Source organism: Pseudopodoces humilis, chromosome 6 (genome assembly GCF_049639895.1).
Source record: "Pseudopodoces humilis isolate 2021_Gansu_Grassland_sample_001 chromosome 6, ASM4963989v1, whole genome shotgun sequence".
NCBI classification, from domain to species: Eukaryota; Metazoa; Chordata; class Aves; order Passeriformes; family Paridae; genus Pseudopodoces; species Pseudopodoces humilis.
In genome coordinates, this window is record NC_142205.1 from 31,582,557 (window position 1) to 31,605,227 (window position 22,671).

General features: G+C 38.3%; 1 protein-coding gene across 2 annotated transcripts in view; it reads right to left on the reverse strand.

Annotated features, from left to right (window-relative positions):
* The window catches only part of SNX25 (sorting nexin 25), an 84,863-nt gene that overhangs the window by 48,566 nt on the left and 13,626 nt on the right, over positions 1-22,671 (reverse strand). For both annotated transcript variants that reach the window (XM_005517664.3, XM_014263137.2), the window contains exons 3-5: positions 15,585-15,801; positions 3,116-3,288; positions 2,042-2,228 (exon numbers count right to left, since the gene is read on the reverse strand). In XM_005517664.3, coding sequence (XP_005517721.3) covers positions 2,042-2,228; positions 3,116-3,288; positions 15,585-15,801 — 577 coding nt within the window. The remainder of the gene's footprint in view (positions 1-2,041; positions 2,229-3,115; positions 3,289-15,584; positions 15,802-22,671) is intronic.

Sequence of the window (22,671 nt, forward strand, 5' to 3'; positions counted from 1 at the left end):
TTTTTTTCAATCCATATAGGGACCACTGTTTAGCTGTGTTAATGCAAATCTGCAAGCTTTCACTGGTTAATTATGAAAGCTTTGCCAAATAGACTACAGAAATTTGAGATGACTACAGGTTGGCCCATCTCTGTCTTAGTACTCCCACAGTGCTGGAGCACAAAGAGAATGGGAATGCCTTCTCCCACAGGAAATGCCCTTCAACCACTGTCCAAGAGACTGGCTCTGTATAAACAGAGGAAGGAAGAACACTGCCCCCAAAATCAAATACTATTCATCTTCAAAAAGAAGATACATTTTCTCAGACAGTTTCCATTAAAATACTGATCAGCTCAGACTGATCAACATTTTGTAGCGCGTAGAGGAACACATATCAAGATGATGGCAGTTGGACTTCATAGACTAGAAAGGAATAACCTAGGTGCAGCCAAAACCACATTATTTCATAAAGCAGATCTGCTCTCTGGTATTAAAGAATGCAATTTAAAGTGACCTATCAGCTAAAAAGAGAACACACTAAGCATGAATGTGCTTGAACAACAACAACATAAGAGTTTGGTTTCTTTCGAAACAAGCAAATCCATTAGTGTGATTATGCTAATAAATGTGTCAATTAGGTTTTAGGCAGAGTCTAATAGAGACTAATTTCTGCTCTCAGGAAAGGCACACTCTCCCAGAGTAAAGAGCAAATTTTACAGCAGATGAACAATAAGTAGCCAAGCAACAGAACCATTTCACCATCACCTAAATGAATTTTCCTATATCAGAAATGCAAGTGGTTTCAGAATCAAAGAGACAAACAAGAGGAAGTACGATGTTATTTACGAAGCCAGCATACTCCATCCCAGTAAGCCACCTCTCGGCCTGATCAAGCCAAGCCTATCTATCAGAAGTTCAGGGTCACAAGAGATGACACAGAATTCAGCAAATGTAATCAATATGCATGTGTATTTTAGATGTTGCTGCAGTCATTTGGGAAGAGAAAAAGCTGGCCTGCAGCAGCAACAGAGGTGAGTTGGGAATAGGAAAAACTACCAGTTCTGGCTGGTGGTAAGAGCTTAGGACAAACACTCCAAAAATTGTTACAGGGATCCTCCAAAGCTTTGCTCTGCTCAACAAAACCAACGCAAGGACATCTAGGGAGGTTGTACAACAACAGTATATCTCTGTTCCCTGCTTCCCAGTCAGTTGTTCCTTATCCTTTCACATAAATCAGAAATCAGAGGAGAAACAGCTGTGAAGATAAGGCAAGCATAAACAACTGATTCTTGGGCAAGCAGGCATGAGATGCAGGTAATAACTCATATTAAGAGGAAAGAAATAAAGAGAAAGAGATGAGACTAGGAGTGGAATTAGTCTAAGAGTGAGCAGTGATGCTATTTGCATTAGAAAACAAGACTCGTGATATGTAGGAGCTCAGTGATGTTTTTTCTGTTTTTAGCAAATTCTGTAGAGCTCATTAATAAGGTTAAGAAGGATGCAACTGAGAAACACATCCCTGCAATAGTCCAGGAAAACCTCTCATCCAGTGGTAAAATGTGCTGGAACTCAAACCCCTTCTTTCCATGCCACAGAATCACAGCAAGCTGCTCTGAATGCTCAGTGTCCCTAAGGTCACTAGAGTTCACAGTCACCAGACCACCCTGAGCAGTCATAATTCATAAAGATAACGAGGAGAAAACCATCCACACTAACAGGAATTCAACATATTTCATCTAACTCCACAGAGGAAAATTACAAAGAAGAGTTCAGTATGCCTTTCATACATTTCAAGCATTTATCCATTTCAACAGCACAATCATCTCCAGTACACTACTAAGCAAAACTTTTATGCATTTTCTGCCACTGAGCTAAAATGCTGATTACATTAGAGATCTAACAAATGTTGTAGCTTATCATCCTTACTATCCCTACTTCACCAAAAAAAAAGAAATCTAAAACTAAATTTAAAAAGAAAAATCACAATTCATTCAAATCTTAGTAATGTGCTGGAAAAGAAGCATGTTCAGTTTTGAATGAGCTACAGTGAAACACTAAATACCTCAGCTGTTTCAGGAACTCAACATCGGAGCTGCTGTTAATGAGCTTGATGAACTCCTCGTAAGAAGGAGCATATGTGTAGTCTTTCTTCTGATGCTCATTCATCTGTTCTCTGTACTCCAGCTGGCTGAGTAGCATTCGGTTAATGTAATCTGGATCACTGAGCAGTTCCACCACTGGTTTCAGCACTGGAGAGTAATAAAATATTATATATTATATATATATTATAAAAAAATATTTTAGAACAAAATCCTTATCTTGAAGAATAACTGCAGTCTTGCAAATGAAAACTACAGATAAAAGGCAAAAGTAAATATCCAAGTTGATAAACATCAAAAAAATCCAAAACCAGTCTTCTGGACCACACAGTACGTTTGAGATTGCATATACCTTCTTGATAAAACTGGTTATTCTATTACAGAAATTGATGTACATCGACAAAGCTGAGCTCTATTTGGAATATTCCAAGTGTTTTTGTTCTTTATGCTGTGTGCTCTGAAGTCTATGACATTATAGCCAGTATAAATGAAACTAAACTGGATTGCGTAATATACTTGGGACTTCAAAAATTTCTGAATTTGACAGTGACAAAAAATGCATACCATATCTATAAAGTGTAGCTCATAAAAGCAAACTAGAAATCCCCCAATTTAAAAAAACACACTGGATAAATCAAAGTGTAAAATAATGAATTAAATATAATATCATGATTCAGTTATAGGATCCACAGATTTAAGGATGTGCTTATTCATCTGAATGAAATATAAAAGGCCAGAATTATTCATATAATCACTATAAATAATGCCAAGGAAAACTGCAAAAGTATTCCTCTATGGAGAAATAGAGAATGAGAAAGGACAAATTGTATTTTATCCTGAAATGTGATAAACAGCCTGGCATCAAATCATGAGAGTTAAGTAAGTATATTCTTGATTTTGTGAATATAGTGTCTTACTGGCTTATCACAGAAATTAAATTTCAGAATGTAAAAGCAAAGCATCAAAGACATGACAACTTTGTAATTGCTAACATTGTACATGTACAAATGGTTAACCATCTCTTATCTTTCATCTACCTTTTGTTGCAAGTATTTCTGCAAGGACTATGCGCAAGCTGACAGACTGGACATCCTTTGAGGGTAGGAGACAATACACCAGAACTTGAGAACATTTTTGCAGAAATCTTACTTCTTCATCAGAGCTCCTCAAGCAGGAGTGCAGCAAAAAAGGTCTTGGTGGATCTTCCTGCCTAGAGGGAGAAAAATAAAAGAAGAGAGAACTTGGGTGCCACTTGTATCAGAAGTCATCTATGATCATCACTTGCTAATTGATATAATGCTGCAGCATGAGCACTGGGTGGGTGCTGTGTTGAACATGCACAGCAACATGCTGCTGGGTGAGTAAGCCCATGATGCACACTGTGTTGTTTGCAGACTTCTCACAAACAAGTTTTTGGATGACAGCTCTGAAAGAAACAGGGAGCAAATCTCCCTCACCTTGACTGTGTGCCAAATACTCTCTAGTTTACCTCCTTGCAGGTGCCAATGGTTTTCTGGACTTTTCCGAACATGTTTGACTGAACTCATTAGTGCAGGTCACAGCTGTGTCTTTTCTTTATACAAAAACTGCTGTAAAAGCAGAGACAAGGTACCACAGCAGTTCTTTTATGGCCACATGCCTGATGCGCTCCAATCCATTTTAACAACAAGGTGACCAAGCCAGTGGTTCCAGACAGACACAGTGTCACCTGAGAGGCACCACAGCAATTTACAAAGGCAGCCAAGACTGGTCATCAGTAGAAGTCTCTCTAAGGTGCAACAAAGGCTTGTATCTGTCATGTCTCATACCAGAACCTCCTCCTATTTTCTATAACATCTGCTTTCCTCCCAGAGCTGGAGGCTGCCATCCTGATTAGGTTAGGTTGCTGTTCTAGTCAACTGATCTACTCACAGAGCTACTCTAAGCCCATTGCCTCTGTTTGTGGAAAAAGTGACCAAGAACTGTATATAGTCAAACCAAATGTTTTCAGTTAGACACCACTTACAGCCAATAGTGACAGACAGTATTGTATAATAACTAATTTTTGCTAGTCAGTTCAGGAGGTTGAAAATATGTTGGAATAGTAACAACTCTGATTTTGTTCTACTAATACAATAACTAGTCTTAATCAGACTAAAATTAGTTTTATAATTAATTTTCAGAAAACAAATGTAAAGATGACATTTGGGTTTGATTTGTCTAACACCTTTAACTCAATCACAAATCAAATGTTTTGTTTGCAAACACAGATCATGAAAGGTGTTTCAATTGTTAGAGGTAAGACAGATTTCAAAACAAGTCCCTTGGAACATCTTGGATACAAATACTCTTTTCTGAGGAGTAGTGGTTCACAAAGATGACATGTAATCTTCAGTATCAACCAGTCCAGGTGGTGCAGCTGACTGAGCTCAGAAAGCTGTTTATCTTGTTCTGGTAGGATCTTTTCTCAGTGACAGCTGAATACATAACTATTTTCCTCAGTGCATTTCTACTCCTCTTGCATACTCCAGACATATCCTGAAGCCTCCTCTACACCACATCAAACATTCCCTGTCATGTTCTCCCTCAAAGGCATTCATTATTTATCCAAACTTAGACGTGTCCTAGGCAGATTACTGACAGAAAGTCTGGGTCATTTACCTACAGCCACCTCTTAATGTGGAATTAAAGTCTTCCAGACAGGTTGGTGCACCCAAAGTCAGCCACTTAGAAACACAGCCAGAAGCATATGCAAAATGCTGGCAAACAGGATGACTCACAGTGAACAGAGAATTATTAGGATACAAAAAGCTCTTTTAGATCATCAAGTCCACCACTAAACCATGTCTTTAAGTGTCACATCTACATGGATTTTTAACACTTCCCAGGACAGCCCGTTCCAATGCTTGACTATCCTTTCAGTGAAGAAATTTTTCCAAATAATGTAAACCTCCTTTGGCACAGTTTGAGGTCATTTCCTCTTTTCTTGCTGCTTGTTACCTGGGAAAGGACACAGACCCCCACCTGGCTCCAACCTACTTTCAGTCAGTTGTAGAGAACAATAAGGTTTCCCCTGAGCCTCCTCTTCTCCAGACTAAACACCCCCAGCTGCCTCGGCCACCCCTCATAAGCTTGTCTTCCAGATCCTTCCCCAGCTTTGTTGACCTTCTCTGGACTTGATCCAGCACTTCCATGCCTTTCTTGCAGTGAAGAGCCCAAAACTAATCCCAGAATTCAAGACACAGCCTCATCAATGACAAGTACAGGAACTACTGTAGTAATTCCTGTAGCTGGCACTGAAGTGATTCCTGTGTGTTAACAACCATGACACAGAGTTAGAACTAAAAGCAAATGGTGACTGCTTTTTGACCTGTGAACATACCCCATCTTTTTTGGACACCTTATTTCTGGAAGATCTTGCATAGTGATTAGTTCAAGTTATACTTTCACAGCACATGCAAAGCATTAAACAGAGCCATAATGCACAGAAAATTTCTGAACTGAGATTAGCCTTCTTAGTCTTCAACATCTATCTACAAGTCTCCTGAGGAATGCCAGTCTGTTTGGGACTACAAACACACTGGAGCATTAACTGTACCTACAGTATCACCCATGCAAGAGAAGTCTGTCTCCCTATTGTAAAAATTTATTCCCAGTCAAGACCCAACACATACAGCATTGCTGAGCTGGACCTATGCCAGGACTTTTCTGACACACAGTCAGGAGAAGACAAATGGAAAATGGAACAAAATAAATAAGCACATAGGTAAATATTTTGTTCTTACCCTTCTAATTTGTCTAATGTGTTTCTGCCTACAGGAATGCAAGGTGAGGGGAGCGGAGCTGCCTACTTTCCAGTTTACAGGCCATTCAAGAAAATCTTCACTTATTTTCCAGGAGTTATCTCCATTACCTAAGAAGATATGACTCTCTAGAACAGGTTTTCCTAGCTAAACTATACCTACATGTGATCTAAAAAGCAAAAGGGAAGATATTTACGAAAATAACAGAGAAACAAAGTCTTCAGGAAATTCAACTCTAAACAAGCCTTGCCTGTCAGTGCCAAACAGTTCTGTCAACAAATCCTGCAGTGTTCATCAGTGTTGGGCAAGAGAAATAAAAGGAAGACTGAAAGCAGGAGAGGAAGCTTGGGGGGAAGCTTAACAGCTACAGAATAAATCAATATGACAGTGATAAAACAGACAAGACAAAATGCACTGGTTTATATCCTCCTTTGCATGTATACAGGAAGCTTTACAGTTCTATTTGTCTCAATATTACCATTGACGAGCTTGCAGGGAAATACTGAGTGTCAACAAAAGGTCTGGCCAGTAAGCAGCTGCCTTTTTAACCCAGGTTTACCCTTCACTGATTGACATTAAAAAAGAGAGTAGTGAGCAATCCCAGAAGTATTAACACCACTGTTCAGCTACCAAACCATGTCTGTTTACTACCTTGGAACAAGAGCTAGGATGTCCTGATCAGGCATATTCTAAAGGCTTGATAAAAAACCTGGATCTTCAGTTCTGTGAGAATGTGGCACTGTCCATTTTGCAGAGACCAACAGGAAAAGCAGAAACTTAAGTGCAATCCACATACATGTACACAAAGCAGAGCGCTGCTACATCTCTGCAGTGTCAATAAAGATGTTAAGCACTATTAAATAACTCCAATAGTAACACAGACATTCTTTTTTTTCCTAATTCCAAACATGTATTATTAGCACTGTGTGGTTGGATTTTCCAAAGTAATCACATTTTCAGATCAGATTCCCTTAGTAATCACAGAAAACTGAACTAAAACTGTGTGCAGATATTTTTAGACAGAGCTTTAAAAGCCCAGTCAATTAGCCATAAATTCTGAGCACAACTGTGTGCAGTGAACTAATATAAATGTGGCGTTCTAGCAAATAGTTCCAAAACAGACATGATACAAGCTCTGTAAACCAGGCTCAATTAATCTCCTTTGGACAATATTCGAATAATGGCAAGTGGCAACTTAATTCATTTGTGTCTTCTTGAACAATTAAGACTGAAGTAATAGTGACAGTAGTTGTCTGTCAAGATGCAGGTGACTTCAGTGATTAAAAGCAGTAGACAGAACATATGCTCTATACAGCATTCTTATAGATCATATCCATCTTCCCTCCCCCATGAGCTACAAAGCCAGCCTTAACCTTGCCCAAATTCTTTTTCTGTAATTTTACAAAAAGCCAACTCTGAATTTTTAACACTATCCAATACTTTTATATAGGGTCAGAAAGCAAACAGATTTCCTTCAGCTGCCCCTCAAAGCACTGGAAGATTAAGCAGCAGAGTACAAATATAGATCCATAAATAGGACCTGCCAAAGTGAATTCCTTTGTACCAAGTCTGTTCCAAGCTGTACTTTTCTTTGGGAACAAACTGACACCTACGGTAACTATCCTCTGCTTGGAGGTTGCTTCATGCATTTACTGCCTGTGTATCCCACTGAGTGTCATCAGCATTAAAACTTTACCCTTTACTGCTGCAGCCTACAGTTCATCTAGCACTTTATAATGGAAAGCATAAGACCAGATTTGCTGCAGTATTCCTGAAGAGAAGCAGTTAAAACATTACCAGTCCTATAGAAGTATCATCATTTCCTTCTCATACTATAAGTAACTCTGAGGCAATATCAACACCTTTTTAACAACAATACTTCATTTCTCAGAAATACAGGACCTATGGCCATTTCCTAAGACCAGACTACCACCTGAGCTTCCAGGTTTCCCAATACAGCAACATCATGGAAATATTTTTTCCTGAGAATCTACTCTAGATATGCATATTTTTGACCAGGACCATCTGGTAATTGTCTGTATTATACAGACTCAGGAGTATTAAGACTTGGTATTTGTAGCTGGATGTATGCACCTGACACAAAGCATCTTTGACAAAAATAAGTCAGTTTGGTTTGAAATTAGGCAGTAAGTAAATTTACACACACACATCCTCACCCCTAAAAAAAAAAACCCTTGTGCCCCTCAAGAAACAGCCAACCAATAAAAAAAAAGCCAAAATGATGCAAAGCAAACAAACAAAAAACCAAACCAAGCAACCAACCAAAGAAAGCCCCAAGAGGTCTGTAAATGTAACAATTCATCTACAGGAAATTACTTAAGGGAGGGAGAGATAGATAGATTAGACAGACAGAGTTTTTCCTTCAGCCTTGACATTTCTTTCAAGACACAGCCTTGCAGAGCTCTATTTAAGTCTCAATCAGTACCATTGTGAGCTGAAGCGCACGTGCAACTCTAAATAAGTGGCATCAGTATATTGAAGATTCATCATGCATTTTCATTAAACCAACTCTGAGAACTACCAGAACCACAAGCAGGCTGCATCTCTTCATCTATATCAGCCTCAGAGATGTAAGCTTCTTGACAGTGCAGCAAAGTAAAAACTGCTTGATCTATTTGAGTCCTCTAAGACAGAAAAACAAAAATTTAGACCTTTACAACCCAGAAAAAAAGTATCTACTTAAAAAAAAACAACAACAAAAAACCAAAAAAACAAATCACATAAACCCTAGAAAGCACAACAAAAAATAGAAACAAGATACCAGAAACAGATTTATCAGGGTAAATCAGCAAGTTTTATAAGTAATTTCAACTAATGTTGCATAAAATGGTGCATAAAACCCATTATTTATACATGCCACAGTTATCTCTTTCAGGAAAAACCATTTGACACATTGTATTAGTAATAGAAGCAAAGAATTTATGAATGGCTTACAAACTGCAGTATAACCACATCAGCACCAGGATGTCCTAATTCTTATTATGGTGTCAAGGTTATAGTCAGTCATTAAGAGGAAACCCAAAGTTCCCACATTGAGGCTTGAAAACAAATGGTGAGCTTTAGACCTGCTGCTACCCATGGGTTGAATTTAATAACATGCTCAGGCTTTGGTTTTTCATGACTAATTTGCTCACAGCACTTTCATACGTAGCTGTTCTCATTGCAACAAATATCTACAGCTTCATACTAATCCCCTTGATACACCTTTCCAGAGGCTGACTGTGATAACCAGCTCTAAGTATTTCTGGTTCCTGGCAAATGGAATAATAAAAGAAAAACAAGACCTGTGGGAGGTGTTTATCCAGACAACTTGGATGCATCTATGGAATTAACCAAGTTAAATCTCAAGTGTTAAAACTCCCTCTGTATCAGTCTGCCCTTGATCAGTTTGTGATGGCATCCCCTTTTATTTTTACTATCTTATCACAATACACACTGTAATCACAAAAAAATCTGTTATATATTCTATACATGCCAAGGTATTCACCTGGGCCAAGAAAATGAAGAGTTATTTTCTCTCCTTACCCTGTCAGTAATACACAGAAAACAAAAGGAACATGATCAAAACATGCATGATACAAACTTTAATCCCCAAACAGCTTACCATACTGATCACTCAAGCAGCAATTTTCCCACAACACGTTCCCCCCCACACACTTTCCAAGATCATTGAGCTATTAACTAGAGGTTCTGAATCAGCATTGGTAGCAGCCTGCAGACCCCAAGCATTCATTTATTCATTTTGCTAAGTCATAACTTATGCTGTAAGTCTGGGCACAAACACGCACAAAAACACTTCAGTATATCCCAACAGATGCTGTGCAGTAGATAACTGGCCAGAAGCAGCCTGCAATACCCCATATTTATGTTTGCAGAAACCAATTCTTCCTCTGTCTCTGGAGTCAAAAGTGCCCCAGCTGTAGGTTAAAGTGAGAACACCCAAAACTAGAAGATATATGGGAAAAAAAATAAAATTAAAAAATAAAATATTACTAATAATAAAAATAAAACCAATGTCATTCCACCTCTTCTTTCTGGGGTTTGTTCAAAAAGCACTGTTGTCATGGGGTTCAAGACACAATAATTAACTATCTTCCAATCCCACATGTCTACTCTGCTGGACTATTCTGGGTTTATTTTCTTCCCAATGGCTAGTATGGCACAATATTTTGGATTTGTGCTGAACACAGACTGATAATATAGAGATGGTTTTGTTATTGCTGAGCAGCACTTGGACAGCATCAAGGCCCTTTTCTGCTTCTTGATTCACCCCACTGCTGAGGGTGCACAAGGAGTTGGAAAGAGACAGGTAGGACAGGTGAATACAGCTGACCAAAGGGATATTCTAGGCCAAGTGGCATCATGCTTAGTATATAAAGGTGGGGAAGAAGAAGGGGATGGATGTTTAGATGATGTTTTTTGTCTTCACAAGTCACTATTAAGACGTGATAGGGCCCTGCTCTCCTGGAGATGGTTGAACACCTGCCTGCCCATGGAAAGTGGTGAATGAAATACTTGTTTTGCTCTGTGTAAAGCTTTTGCTTTACCCATTAAACTGTATCTCAACCCACCAGTTTTCTCACTTTTATCCCAAAAGTCCTCTGAGCATGCTGGTGGGGCAGTGAGTGACTGAGTGGCTTGAGTGGGGCTATTGCTGGCTGAGGTTAAACCATGGTACCTACTTATCTAATGCAGGCAAATCTTATTTTGCCTACGCTGTACCCAGCAAAAAAATAGGGTTTTATTTATGAAACATTAATAATTTTGTAAATATTTAGAGCAGTTATTCTTAACCCAAAGAAAGGGCAAGGGAACTCCCTCTTCCTTTCATGTGGACAGCTACACAAAAAGACATTTACTATTTGTCTGCACCTTGCTTAAGTCTTTCCGGTACTGAGTGTTTCATCCAGAACAATAGCTGCTTCTACTTTCAACAAACATATCATGGTACCAGAGCCAGCCCACATTCCTGGGATCAGATAATTCCAGCTCTCAAAATGTACACTGCCACCACAGACAACACTGCACCCACATACCAACATGACCATTTCCATCATTATACACCACCTTACTCAGCTCACAGTCCACCATTGATCACAAAATGGTATTGCCAGTATTCAGCTTGCTTATATTCTAGTTAAAGTAACCAAGGAAAGACTCCTGAACAAGATATGAAAAAAAGAAAGAATAAAAGGTGTTGTGAAACATGAATGGCCGAATACTAACCTCTTTACCCTTGCAGGATGCACTTGCCTAATCCTGTTACAAATGCGCTCCTGATCTTGTACATGTGGGAAAAGAGCAGTGGCTTCTAAAAATAAATCCAAGTCTGAGATTTCCTCCATATCTCAAATTCATAAACTAGCTAATGCTGGACACAGGAAATTATCATATTCCATTTCTATACACCAAGCCAATACCAGAAATTAAATAGTATCCTATCTAAATTATTCAAAATGCCACAAATTTTCTCACTGAAAATTGACAGTTTCCTTTGAAACCCCAACTGAATCTTAAAGTACACCCCAGTGACACATAAAAGATGAAAAATTTGGGAGCTGTCTTGCCTACAGCTTGCACTGCTGTGTGTCACTTCAGACAGTTCTGCCCATGGCTAGAAGTGTCTCTGCCCTTATTTCACTCTGTAGATGTATGTGGCATGCACAGGAAAGACAGCTGCTGTTAAAGAAAGCCAGGGGATAAAACAAAGAAATGGGAAACAAACCTAACACTACAAGGTTCCTTTCTCCCAGTGCCTTCTCTCCAACTAGCCACCATGAAAGTGGACTCCCCTCTTATGAAAGAATCATAGAATGGTTTGGGTTGGAAGAGGCTTAAAGATCATCTAGCTCCAACTCCATGCCATGGGCAGGGACACCATCCACTAGACCAGGTTGCTCAAAGTCCCAGCTAACCTGGCCTTGACCCATACTTTGAAGGGAGATAAGGTCTCCCAGCACTTTTCTTCATTTCTGGCCTCTGCTGGCTATTTACCTTGAGCTGTTTATCACTAAGTGGATTTTTGATATGGTTAAGCCAGAGGGAAAGCAGGAGCAAAAGAAAGGACTGTAGCACCCTTCCTCACTCTGAAGGGTCTTAATCTATTTTTATCCCCTCAGACACCCTGGTTAATCACAGATTGAAGTTAGTCAGTGAAAGCAGAAAAGTAAAGAAATTTGTGTGTCCAACATGCACCTAGTCACAAAACACATGAACTTTTCTCTGAAAAAACAAGACATCTATCCTCCTGGGCACAGATGATTCCTTTCTGCTATATCAGTGGATTATCTGTTATCATATAGGAAAACCAAGACGAAGTGGCTCAGGTGGCACCTCCTCCAGAGACAGTATTAGAGGTATTAAAACTTCATAAGCTGCCATACAATAGACAAAATGCCCTTTACCATCATGCTGCAATATAAACTCAGTGGCAGAAATGATGGAGCACTCCAAGAGGTATCACAGCAGGATAGATACTTCTCTGTAATTACAGCCTCTGTTCTACTATACTTATTACCCAAAACTAACTGGGTTCATTATGAGATACAGAGAGAAATGTGAATGCCAATTTACATTTATCACTGTCTTTAAAACATTAACAGAAAGCAAAGCAGATCAAGAAGATCTGTGTTCCCTACCTTAGGAAGATTAATTCTTCCTGTTTGAACTGTGGCAATCGCACTGTGATTCAACACAGTAACAGCTGAACACCACACAGATTTTCACTCACTCCTGCACCTTCCCACAGTGGGATGAGTTAGAAAATAAGAAAAAAAGTATAATTTCTGACTTTGGGGTGACCTAATTGCAGCCTTCGGGTACCTGAAGGCAGCTGAAAAGAAAGGTGAAGAGAGATCATTTACAAGAGCCTGTAGTGACAGGACAAGGGGGGATGGCTTCAAACTGAAAGAGTAGGTGTAGACAAGATATTAGGAAGAAATTCTTCCCAGTGAGGGTGGTGAAGCACTGGAACAGGTTTCCCAGACAAGTCATGGATGCCCCATCCCTGGAACCGTTCAAGGCCAGGTTGGATGGGGCATTGAGCAATCTGCTCTAATGAAAGGTATCCCTTCCCACAGCAGGGGTATGGAATTAGATGACCTTTAAGATCTCTTCCAACCCAAGCCATTGTATGACTTGAGACAAAGAGTTTAATAGAACAGAAAAGGGGGGGGGGAATATAATAATAATAATAATAATAGAATATATAACACAAATTATGCACAATGCAAATGCTCAACACCTGCTGGCTGAAGTCCAGCCAGTTCCCAAACAGCATCTCCCAGACAGCTTTTACCTCATTTATATCCTGAGCACGACACCATACAGTATGGAATATCCCTTTGACCAGCTGGGGTCTGCTGTCCTAGCTATGTCACCATCCAGCTTCTTGTGTTGCCCACCCCCTCCGCCTCCTCTCTGTCAGAGCAGTATGAGAAGCTAAAGTCCTTGACTTAGCATAACACTGCTTAGGAACAACTAGAACACCAGTGTTACCAACATTATTCTCAACCTAAATCCATAATACAGCACCATATCAACTACTAGGGATAAAATTAACTTTATCCCAGTTGAAAACCAGGACAACAATATAGAAAATAATTAAAACCTCCCAAGCTAGAAGTGACATACTTTTTAGTTCTCAGTCTATAGCTTAAAATGTCAGCAGGTTCTAGCACGGTTAACTCCATAGCAGTAGGCAATTTGTACAAAACTCAAATTCTTGTTAAAACTACAAATTCTCTCAAAGAAAAAACACTATCAGAATATTTGCTGCACTTTCAAGTTTATTACATGCATGCTCACGTCACTCAGCAGCACAAATTCCATCTGTAGTGTATGAGCACCATGTCACCTTTCTGCTGACTTTGCAATAACCTGTACAAAACATTTAAGCTGTCTCTCCATCTGCTAAGAAATGGTGAGCCCTGTGCAATTTCCATACAGCCCCATGGACTTTTTGAGCAAGTTTGGATGAGCAGCATGAGAATATTCTAGTGCTTTACAACTTGCATCATGCAGCATCATGCTGCTGATCTGTCAAGCATATTAAAACCAGACCTTTCTCCTTGTGAATTCACAGCCTTGCAGTCTGCAAAAACAGTCATTGAGTCCAGTTCCAGCCTCTATAAATTGTTCAGTTAGAGCTGTTGGGTTGGTTTGGTTGGGTTTTTTCTAACCTATTATACTCATTCTTGATAGGACTTTTTTCATTCCCATATTGATGCAGTCTGTCCAGAGTTAAGGTGCATTTACTGTTTCCAAGTGAAAAAGTTAACCAGAAAATAACCAAAAGAATTTCTTTAAGTTCTACATAGTGGAAATAACATTCCAACAAAGACCAGATGAAGAGGTCATAATTCTCAGCAAGTAAGAAACCTCACCAACAATCAGCATTAATAATACTTAATAATTCCTCAATTCTAGGTCCTACATCCCCAGCTTTAAACAGAAAAACATTCAGATTTAAAACCAAAACAAACAATAACAAAAAATTCAACTTCCTCATTCTTTAGCTGTTCAAATCAAATTCTTCCCAAAAGCAAGCACTTTATTCTGATAAAGAACAAGTGCAAGCATGACACTTAAAAATCAAGGAGCACACTTAGGAGTTTTATCTGACCAAGAGATTTCTACCTCATTGCAGAGCTGAAAGAAAGTAGTACATAGAACCCACTGCAAGATCTGCTGCAAAGTACATACCCCTTAATTTCTTGTTTTCTTGAATGTAACCATCCTTTAGTGTCTTTTTTTTCCTATGCATTAGGTTCCATAAAAATTAGCTAGGATCTATCACAAATATACTAACGGTGTCTTCTAATACAGAAGAGAAAGAAGTGTCAATGGCAACAGACTAATCACTGACAGAATACAATTGTTCTTTTTTGTCTGAAGGGGTGTCAAAAATATTGGATCTAACTGTAGATAAAAACTTCACAGAATAAAATGTACAGTCTAAATCTGAATGACCAAAGTATATTCCAATTAGAATCAAAATGCAGGTAAGTGCAAATACAAGACCAAATTCCATGCACAATTATACAAATTGTGCATTCAGATGTGGGAACTGCATAGACTAAGAGATTTAAAATAACCATTTGGGTAGAACTCTCATGTTCAGGGGAAAGCTGGCTTTTTCAAGTGGACAAAGAGATCCTTGCCAAAGAAGAAATTCATTAAATTAGCAAGATAACTTAAGGAGAAAATGAAAATACAGCCAACAATTTTTCCACTATAAAAATCTTGTTACTGCAGGACAGGTCACCTACAGAAATCACAAGGCTTTGCCTCCCAGGGCTAGAAGAAATGGAAAATTGAATGGAATGACTCCTGGTGCTGTTCTGGGAAAGGTGCAAATATCTATCTTCTTGTCTGTTGACTGCGCTGACAGTGGCCCTTCCTTCCCTTGCATGTTCACAGTACTTTGCAAGAGCTGCTCACACAACCCACCTCCTACTGTGAACAAAGGATTCATGGACTAAACTGAAAAGAGTAGTGAATCCAAACTCTTAGAAAAAGGAGTCCAAGTCTTTCCTTACAGACGTCCTGAAGCCTGCTTGATCTCTAAAACTGGTAATAAGCTTGAACTGTTTTATCAGTTTCCTACAAAAGGATTATCCACAGTTTTCATCCCTTTAATTCAGCACATCTGTAAGTAAAGAGAGAAGCAGAAAGTTCCAATGAAATGCAGTTTTGTTTTTACCTGGCATTGGCTCCTTTAAGGTCACAGAAGTGTGAGAGTAAAGCTTTCACCACATCGTTGCAGACAACTTTAACTACATCAACGTGACTCAGCCTCTGTCGCAGCTGCTTGGCAATCTCCCAAAAGTCTTCAGAGAGCAGCTGGTACAACTGCCCCTCATCTCTGCTGAGTTGCCCATACCAGGACAGGATGTAATCTCTATAGCTGTAGTCAAACACTGAAAGGAGAAACAAAACAATAAATAGCAAAAGGACAAGGCACACCAAGATAGGAAAAATGTAGTCCTCCATCCTTCTCAAAAACTGGTATGGGTAATAGGCTCTACACCTTCACATCTACTTCTTGCCAAAGAAAGTCAGGTTGGCAAGGTTACAGCAGTCTGCACCTAACAGGTTACTGCAGGTCACTTTGCAAAGCAAAGCTTTTAAGTGGATTTGCTCAGTCAGGTTACCAGCCACAACCTCAGACTAATACCTGTCTCTCAGCAGTGGCTTTGGTTATATGAACTGTCATATAATCTGACTGTGTCTAAAATGTTGCAAACTGAAGTCAGCTTTCTTTACATAGGAACTGAATAGACTCCATTCCAATGTCATGGCTAGAAAGGGGAGGTGGTAAGATTTTTGGATTTCCAAAGACATATACAACACAGAGCACCACCACAGAAAGTACATTATAGGATCAGAAGTGTTAAGAGAGAACAAGTGGATTAGTGAGACCACATGAACTTCAAAAATGACTAAGCATTCCAAACCATACTAACAGGTAATAACCAGTATTACTGTAATTGCAAATCCCATGGCAACACTGTCTTCTACCATTCTGACCTTGCTTTTTGACATTTGTGTGTCACCAGTTTTACTGATGTTTCACTCCAGCAAATGTCCCTGGAGGTCTAAGAGGGAGCAGGAGATGTTCAGGGAGAACATATGAACTATTGAGCAGTTGCAGCAAGATGGGGGAAAAGCTGGGGTTGTAAGTCATTTTGCATCTACCAGAGGGATAACAAAAAGGGGAGAATAAAGTTATGTGCCTGCTAATTTGAGCAACTTCTTTACTAAACAAGATGGTTTCAAACTTTCAAATCAAAAGTCCATCTCATTTGTCAGTGCAAGCCTGTGGTGCAAAGTAATCATAAGACTCCACAGTTTCTTACCTTCCACTTTGATAGAAGTTGTTTGTTTGGTAAATTATATAAATTATTAAAATCTCCCTGGCACTGGCAACAGTGAACTAATAGCATACTATTAGGACAAAAACTTAAATATTTTCACCTGCCTTTTCAGGCAAAACTACAAACATAACCTTAATAAAAACATTTCCAGGGAAACGGCTAAAACTGATAGAAGTTTCTAGTCAAATGCTTGACAAGCAACCTTACACAAGTTTATAAAGAATGCAGCAGAGTCACTTCAATGAGTATGCTGAAATATATAGTTAAAAGCCTTTTGCTAAATAATTTCAAGACTTTTAAATTAATAATTCAGAAAAAAATTCCACAGTTCTGTAAACAAATACGTAACAGGTTTGAAGATTTTTTTTTCCCCCTAATCCAGGAGAGAAAAAAGTATGCAGAGCCATATAGCAGGATTGGAACTTCCAAAATACTTTTCTAAAGTATATGAACTATTTCACTGAAAACTCTCACCCACAAATACTACAGAGTGATAAAACAGTTATAAAAAGTAGTGGTCTTCTGATGAGCAAGCAGAGGAATAATCTGTTAAAACACCACAGAATAGAGGGAATAGCACTTTAAAATCTAACATTTTATTACTTACCTCAAGTCCTAACAATACACATTTTAAGAATCTATTTTTCCACTGCTGTTCCCATGTCCTTCTGTAGCCACCTTTTTCTTATAGCTTACTCACTCTCTTCTGTTGCAAGGTCTGAAACACTGTGGAAAGCTGATCACAGTACACATTCTTCCCTTTCATCTAATCCCTAAGAGACCAATAATTTCTCATGCGCGCTTGCAACACACTGCATTGTGGTGTTTTTTCAATCAGCCCCACTAGCAGGTAGTGACTTTTCAGATTTTACTACAGAATCCTCCTCTCTATCCTTTGCAAGGGTGAAAAGTAGCTGTTTCAGCATCTTTTGCCCAAGAAGTCAAGCCATGTTATGGAGTGGTGGCTCCTACAGAAATCTGTTCAACAGAACTCTACAAAGCAAGAGCACAAGAACAGAACTCGCATCCCAATTCCTTAAGGATATACTGTCTTTCAGACAAAATCTATTCCTAATGACTCTTAATTTATAATTATTTTTAAGCAATTCCACTCCAAAATGAGCTCAGTTTCCAGTATTCTACATAAGACATTCTTTTTCATTCCTTTTAGCTATTCATGAATTCTGTCACATTCAATGCAAAACAACCACAAAATCTATTGGCAATATCAAGTTAGAGACAAAAGATCATCAATCATCACCAAAAATCAACCATGCAATTATGAAATATTTCATTTGTGTTTAACTCTGCCAGTTACATACTTTCAACACCTTGAAAGGATTAAGGTGTTAAAAACACTGCTTTAAATCCTATTTCCCTACACCTGTGCTTTACAGCTTTCTTACTTCACATGTCTTCTGTAATTTCCTTGTCACTTCTGAACCTTACTACTCTTCCTGCATCACAACAGTACTTTTCTCTATAAAATTCAGGGTTCTTTAGAGCCCAGGATGCATGTTCAAGTGAGCAGTGAGACAACTTTTAAACAAATAAAATTTAAAAAGGATATCAGGCACAGACACTAACAACAGGCAGTTAAAGACTGAGTAAGACACTTCCTTGTGTCATCCTGGCCATGGTGTGCAGCTGCTGCTTTAGTTTCATGCCCACTGATGCAGCTGGTGCCTTTTCAGAACTCTAAAGAAATTCAGAAAATAAATATAACAATTTTATAGAGAGCAGCTTGCTCTCTTCAGAGGAGGATTCTGCTCATGCATCTATTCTCATTATTTTTATACTACGTGTTCTCTAAAACATTGAAAACAACAGTCAGAAGACAAGGAAGGAATAAAAAAATAAGCAGAACACATTCAGGACAGAACCTTACTCCCATTAACTCATCTACTACAAACATAAAACAAATTTGTTCTGATCAAATCAAATGCAGTGACCACAATGACTCTGGCACAAAATTGTAGAAACTTCTACAGTGTCTTCTAAATTCATTTAGAAGACCCAAGTCCCAAGTTGTTACAATGTGATTAAATGCCATTCCCATGTGAAATTAAGTTAAGTTTGTTCAATTACTCTTTTTAAATACCGCAAACTAGAAGAGTGTTGGGAGTAGAGCCAGAAGCTTATGTGGAGATTTAGTGAGGACACCCCTCTGGACCCTTCCTTCATTCCTAATCCTACACATGTCCTACAGTAAGTGCTATCCCTTTTTCCACATTCATTCAAAGGTTCAGTGGCACCACCAGGGTCTGCAGGTCAGACAGGCTTCAAATCTGGAATTTGCAGAGCTTCACACTAGACAGTTTTTATATTGCTAAGATTCATTATGCAACTTTATTAAAAATAAAAATCAGAAGAACAAGGATTAAATGCCTACTCTTTTTCTTAAAGCAATATTAAAGAAGCAGCATAAATATTCTATGCAAATGCAGACACAGACTTCCAAGTCTCAACAAGAAGTAACTGTTCTTTCCAGAAAACCCTGGAGAAGCCACAACCACTACATTAATTTATAGTCAAATCCAAAACACTCCTGTGACTGTATGAACAAATGAAGAAAAGGTATAGCTACAACACTGCCTTGAGTTATTCTAGAGAAACAAGCATTGCCACCTGTAAAAGAGAAATATAAGGGTAATGTGAATTGTTTTAGGATCCTGCAGGAAGAAACCGCCATAAAAAAGCCAAGAATCATTACCAGAATTCTGTGCTACTACAACACTAGATCTAACATTCATGATGGGGTTACAATAAGATATACTTTTAGAAAAATACTTTCAATAAAAAACTAACGGAAAAAGATTACAGACTACACCACAGCTAAGTACCTGTCAAAGTACTGTTCTAGAGAAGTAAATACTAAATGCTTATTTACTTATTATAGCCACTACCTTTTTCCCCTGCCAAAAGCCAGCTCAGACCAAAAACATCCAAACAACAAAAAACAATGACAATAAAAACATGAAAGAAAATTTAAAACCCCTACATTAAAGGTGGGTTTACAATTACTAATGAAATTACTAATAAATACTCTGAATATTCAGTTTTATAATTTCCAAGACATTAACATCTAAACTGAAAGAGAAAAAGGCCATTATTCACTTACTGTATTTTAGATTTCACTGTGTTTTAGTTATACAAGTTAAGAGGATGAGGTTTTATGCTTAATATTAGCTTTACTAAAATTCCTCATGGCCACTAAATCTTTACTTAGACTATGGCGTCAAAGGCTGACAAAATTATGTCTAAATGCCATCATTTCAGTGATTAGTGAACTAGTGATAGTGGTTTAAAGATTTCAGTGCTCTTATAAAGTTTGTGTTTGGAAAACCACTAGCATTTCTTGTTTTACTTCCACAATCAAATTCTATGAAGCTACCAGGTTTAGCAGGCTAGATGCTATCACTGTGCATGGATAGATCGGCCCAGTGCAAAAGGAATCCCTGACAGTCTCCCAGTTCCCCAAACTCTGGGCCATTTTTATTAAAATTTTCCTGGCACTTGTGTCTTTACTGGTCTTTTATGCAGAAAAAAAATGAAAATATATAAACAATAGAGAAAAAAATGTGTTTAAAATATCTCAGAAATGTAGTAAAATAAAAAAACCAGACAAATTTATATCCAAATAATTTTACACACACACCCTTTGACATGAGTTCTTGGTTTCAAGTGTTTGAATAGCAATATAGCAATAGCAGAGAGAACAAACTCAAATTGTTTTGCTGATATTGTGGACCAAAAAAAATTTTTGAAAACTGTTTTTTGAAAAAATTAAAAGAATAAAAAAAAACAAAAACAAAAAACCCAACCGCTTTTCAAATAGAGAGCTGCAAGAGTTACTAGCAATTCTTTTTCTAAATGTCAAAATACACATTTTAAGTTGGGAAATGAGACAGTTTTTTCCAATCTTTCTGTAATGGGAAGTACAACCTTACATCCCTAACAGAGTTAGATCCTAAGGGATCAAAACACAGACGGACAAGATCTAATCAATAGAAAGAATCTAATTAAATACCCAAAATATTTCCAAAAAGATCACCTCCAAGCAGTGTTGAAGGAAGAAAACCCACTCTGAAAGAAGAGATGGCCCTCTGGCAGGAAATATTTTAAGACCTAAGAAACAGGTGGATTTTCACAGTGGAACAATGTCACCAGTAGAGCTCTGCCAGGATTTGAGCTACGGCCTGTACTGTTTTACTTACTCATAAATGACGCAGTAAAACAGCTAAGTGATATGAAGACCATTCTTCTAGGCACTACTAAAACTGCAGAGACAAAGGCTGACCGTGAAAAACAACAAAAAGACCACAGGACTTGGAGCAATAAAAATGGAAAATGAAATTCAGTTCCTGGGAGGCCAGCTACCCTCACAGCAGATCAATCTCCTGACAACTGCAGCCTCAACCCAAAGCAGTACACGCTGTACAAAGCGGCATGAGTGTGACTGGGCACAGCCTCTCAGGAGACATCTCACCACACTACGGTGTGGATGGAATGCAGACAAGCAACAGGTAGCACTAAAGGGTATTTGTAGAAGTGGCTTATCTTCTCTTTTTGTAAGATAAATGAAGGTCAAACAAAAATCAAATCAATCTCTCAAGAGAAAAAATGAAAAGCACTGAAAAAACATATTTCAGTGTTAGCTACTTAAGTACTACCAGATGAAAAGGAGACTTGGGGTTGACAATAAAGGCCTTCTCTTTCTGCCATATTCAACAAAGAAAATCTCTTTGTAACCTTATACATACTCTGATTTTGAACACTTAGATTTCATAAAACACAACACACTGTGGCAGTCACAACTTTCCCCTACCTTATATCTACAGCTAAGACAAGTATCCTATAATTAAAAATGAAGCACCACTCTAAAGCACCAACCAGTTACACTACTTTGCTCTTAATGAAAAATAAAGACATTTAGGGTTGGGGCAGTAAACCAACATATACAAATGTTCCTTCTTGGTCATGTTTAGTGTGAGACACGTTGTGAAAGGATGATTCTCAACAATTTTATTACATGGGCTGCAGCAAGACAAGAAGCCATATAAAGACACAGGCAACTATTATCAGCCAGTGACCATCACAGGAGAACCATCGAAACATCTAATAGTTATTGAAACAGGACTGATGGTTGAAACTGAAACATGGATGATTCCTTCAGTTAAAGCAAGGATATGACTGCTATCTATCCTTCCAACTACATTAAGAGAATATGATGGGAACATCAGGAAAAATGCTGTAAAGCAAGTGGCAGTTTTAAGTGACACAGAAACTCAGGTGAGCCACACTAAACTCAGAGAGAAAGGTCCACACAGACTGGCTATAACACCAGCAAAAACATGGCATGACTAACAACAGGCAGTTCTGGAGGGGTGCAAGGTAGCTAGCAGCTAACAGTAAACCCCAGGCAAACAATTACACAATGATGAAAAACAGCGGGAGAAATCAGAATTAACCAAAGGGCTGTCTCTTCATACTCAGCAACAGCATTTCCAATATCAGATAACATTACCTATGCATCTCCAAGGTAAAGAAAAGTAAAATCTGGGTTTTTTTAAAAAAAACAAAAGACAACCACACAAAAACCCTCACACCCCAAAACTTCAAGAGGCACTAGGAGTCCAAACTGGCCCCCAAGATTAAAACCTCATTACAAATTAATGTCTCCTAGCTAAAGCATTTTGTTGAGTAGTGCATTACATCTAGACAGCAAAAAGTTGTCAAAAATTCCTGGGAATTATAAATACTTTAATCCTAATCAGTGCAAGATTGGAAACACAAAAACAGATGGTATTTTTTTTTATATCACTAGTAATAAAGTTTTATATAACCACAAACTTGTGGGGAGAAAACAAAAAAAAAAAAATAAAACACCATTCACATCAAGACAACTACAAA